This window comes from Epargyreus clarus, unplaced genomic scaffold (assembly GCF_041222505.1).
Source record: "Epargyreus clarus isolate Ecla_fem2 unplaced genomic scaffold, WU_Ecla_fem_2.2 ptg000017l, whole genome shotgun sequence".
Lineage (NCBI taxonomy): Eukaryota > Metazoa > Arthropoda > Insecta > Lepidoptera > Hesperiidae > Epargyreus > Epargyreus clarus.
The window spans coordinates 10,611,418-10,613,896 of NW_027332225.1; the positions used below are offsets into that span (position 1 = coordinate 10,611,418).

The window sequence follows — 2,479 nt, forward strand, 5'->3', positions numbered from 1 at the left end:
TTCTAGTCGATTTAATCATAGTATAATGCACAAGCATGTATCTAAGTATTTTTATAACTGGTTAATATTAGTTATCTATGTTTTCAAACTACAAAATCCATGAACGTTGTTCTTAAGGATTGATTTATCAACTGTGGTTTACCTTGTATGGTACAGAATATACATTGGCAATTCTTTCATAAGACAATTTCACTGTGACTTCTTTCATCACAAAATGGTCACAAATACTTGTACACACAATATTGTTTCATTATGTAACAAAAAGTATTATAACATTATACAAATGTTTTAAACGATTTCAAAATGCAATGTATTGTAAAAGGACTAAGTTTTTTCTGTTCCAAGATGTCTATGGCTCAACTGCTGCTTTCTATATTTCTATGCGGTGTGATACATTTATGGTTTCTACAATATGTATACAACTTCGCCGGTAACTTTCACACTATAATGTCGATCGCAAGGAAAAAGAACAATATTAATAAATACCCGAATGATTCTAAATACATCCTTTTATGGAATGATCATTTTATGGGCATCAAAAATATTGAGAGTTATTTTCGAAATCTCAACTGTACGAAACGCAACTGCGTGTTTACTAAGGACAAGAATCTATTTTACGATGTTATGCGTTTCGACGCTATAATTTTCAGTGAATTGGCCCTTAACTCCAAGGATAGGCCAAGTAGACGATCGAAGACCCAGCTTTATATTTTCAGTTCTCAAGAACCGTCCTGTAATTCACCAGCCTGTGAGTTGTACAATGACAAATTCTTCAACTTAACATTTACTTATCGACTCGACTCAGATGTAGTGTGGAGTTATTTTGTCGTGCGAAATGTTTCGGGGGCTGTCGTAGCGCCAAGAATTAACGCCACCTTTAAAACAAGTGTAAAACCTGTATCTTCGGAGATTAAGTCAATTTTAAGTCGAAAACGGAAAACGGCAGCTTGGGTAGTCGATCATTGCCAGGCCGACAGTTCAAGGGATGAATATTTAACAAGACTACAGGAACATCTATTTCATTTCTCTTTAAAAATCGATGTGTATGGCAAATGTTCCCGTATGAAGTGTCCGGATAATAATTGTGAAAGAATGATAAAAGAAAACTACTATTTCTATATGGCGTTTGAGGATTTCTTTACGGAAGACTATGTAACAGAAAAGGTGCTTCTTGGTTACAATAATTATGCGGTACCTATTGTGCATGGAGGTGCAAACTACACAAGGTATGTGATAATACTATTATATATTTTATAACTTATGGTTGTGATAACGATGTAGTAATTGACATCTATATAACTTTCTTTAAACATTATTAGCAACTAAGAGTGATGCACTACACTTTTTGTATATATATATAATACTGCTGCCCATGGACATCTGTAATCAACCCCAGATAGGATTAGATATTCCTACCTGAGGTCGGCCACAGATGCGCCGCTACCCCTGAGGACTAAGTTCGAACGTCTCGGAAAAGTCTGTCTACCTTACCACACCCTTCAAACCGGAACACAACAGCGCTTAACACTGCTGTTATTAGGTAGAAATAGGTAGACATAGGTAGAATAGTTCTATTTAACGTCTTAAATACTAAAATATATCTAAGAATATTACAATAATATTTGCAGTCCAAAGTGTTACTTAAGTTGTGTGACTCAATTTTATTTAGTTTTGACTTTAAGAGTTTTGAGCATTTCAATAGGTACTCTTGATATAAATTCAACCTATTTTTAGCTGCTTTAGCTCAATATTATGCTGGACTTGCTCCATTTACCAACTTATTTTCCAGATTCCTCCCGCCCGGTTCGTACATGAATGCTCGTGAAATTCATCCGTACAATTTGGCCTACGCGATGCACAAAGTCATAAAAGAACCTGCGCTACACGAAACCTACTTCCGATGGACGAATCTTTACACTATAGAGCCTAATTCTGGACCGCATCATCCCTTGTGCAATCTTTGTGAACGGATACAAGATGAATCAAAAGAATCAGTAAAGAACGAGTTTAGGCTTTGGTGGAATGGTTTGAACGGGATGAAGTGGTGTCTTTCGGACGCGTATTGGAAAGAAAATTCTAATGTCAATTTGGATTCTGATCATATCTTTCACTTAGGTTAGTTTTGTGATATCTCGTTTTATGGACTCGTGAATTATTTATTTATATAATTATTGATTCACAATATATTTATCATATTATATATTAATCGCTTTTATTTAAGTACCTATGTCATCTTAGAATTCTCTTAGCATCTGCTTGCTTACATTAACATAATAAGTGAATTCCTTTCTTTAATATCTTGATCTAAAATGTAGCAGCAGACGAGCATGCAGTCCACCTGATGGTAAGTGGCTACTGGTGTCCATGGACATCTGTAATCAATCCCAGATAGGATTAGATATTCCTACCTGAGGTCGGCCACAGATGCGCCGCTACTCCGAGGGTCTAAGCTGGAACGCCTCGGAAAAGTCTGTCTCCC

At 35.9% G+C, this 2,479-nt stretch overlaps 1 protein-coding gene across 1 annotated transcript; it reads left to right on the forward strand.

Moving 5' to 3' along the window:
• The first annotated feature begins 207 nt into the window (after positions 1-207).
• LOC140749173 (alpha-(1,3)-fucosyltransferase C-like) lies at positions 208-2,140 on the forward strand. Its single transcript, XM_073082217.1, has 2 exons — positions 208-1,226; positions 1,790-2,140. Exons 1-2 carry the CDS (start codon positions 304-306, stop codon positions 2,118-2,120), a joined length of 1,254 nt encoding a protein of 417 aa, XP_072938318.1. The 5' UTR covers positions 208-303; the 3' UTR covers positions 2,121-2,140.
• The last annotated feature ends 339 nt before the right edge of the window (positions 2,141-2,479 follow it).

Excerpts from the sequence above, each read along its gene's own strand:
- LOC140749173 (XM_073082217.1), top strand. The coding sequence starts at position 304 with ATGCAATGTATTGTAAAAGGACTAAGTTTTTTCTGTTCCAAGATGTCT. Across the intron at positions 1,227-1,789 it reads GGAGGTGCAAACTACACAAG|ATTCCTCCCGCCCGGTTCGT; the intron begins GTATGTGATAAT and ends CTTATTTTCCAG.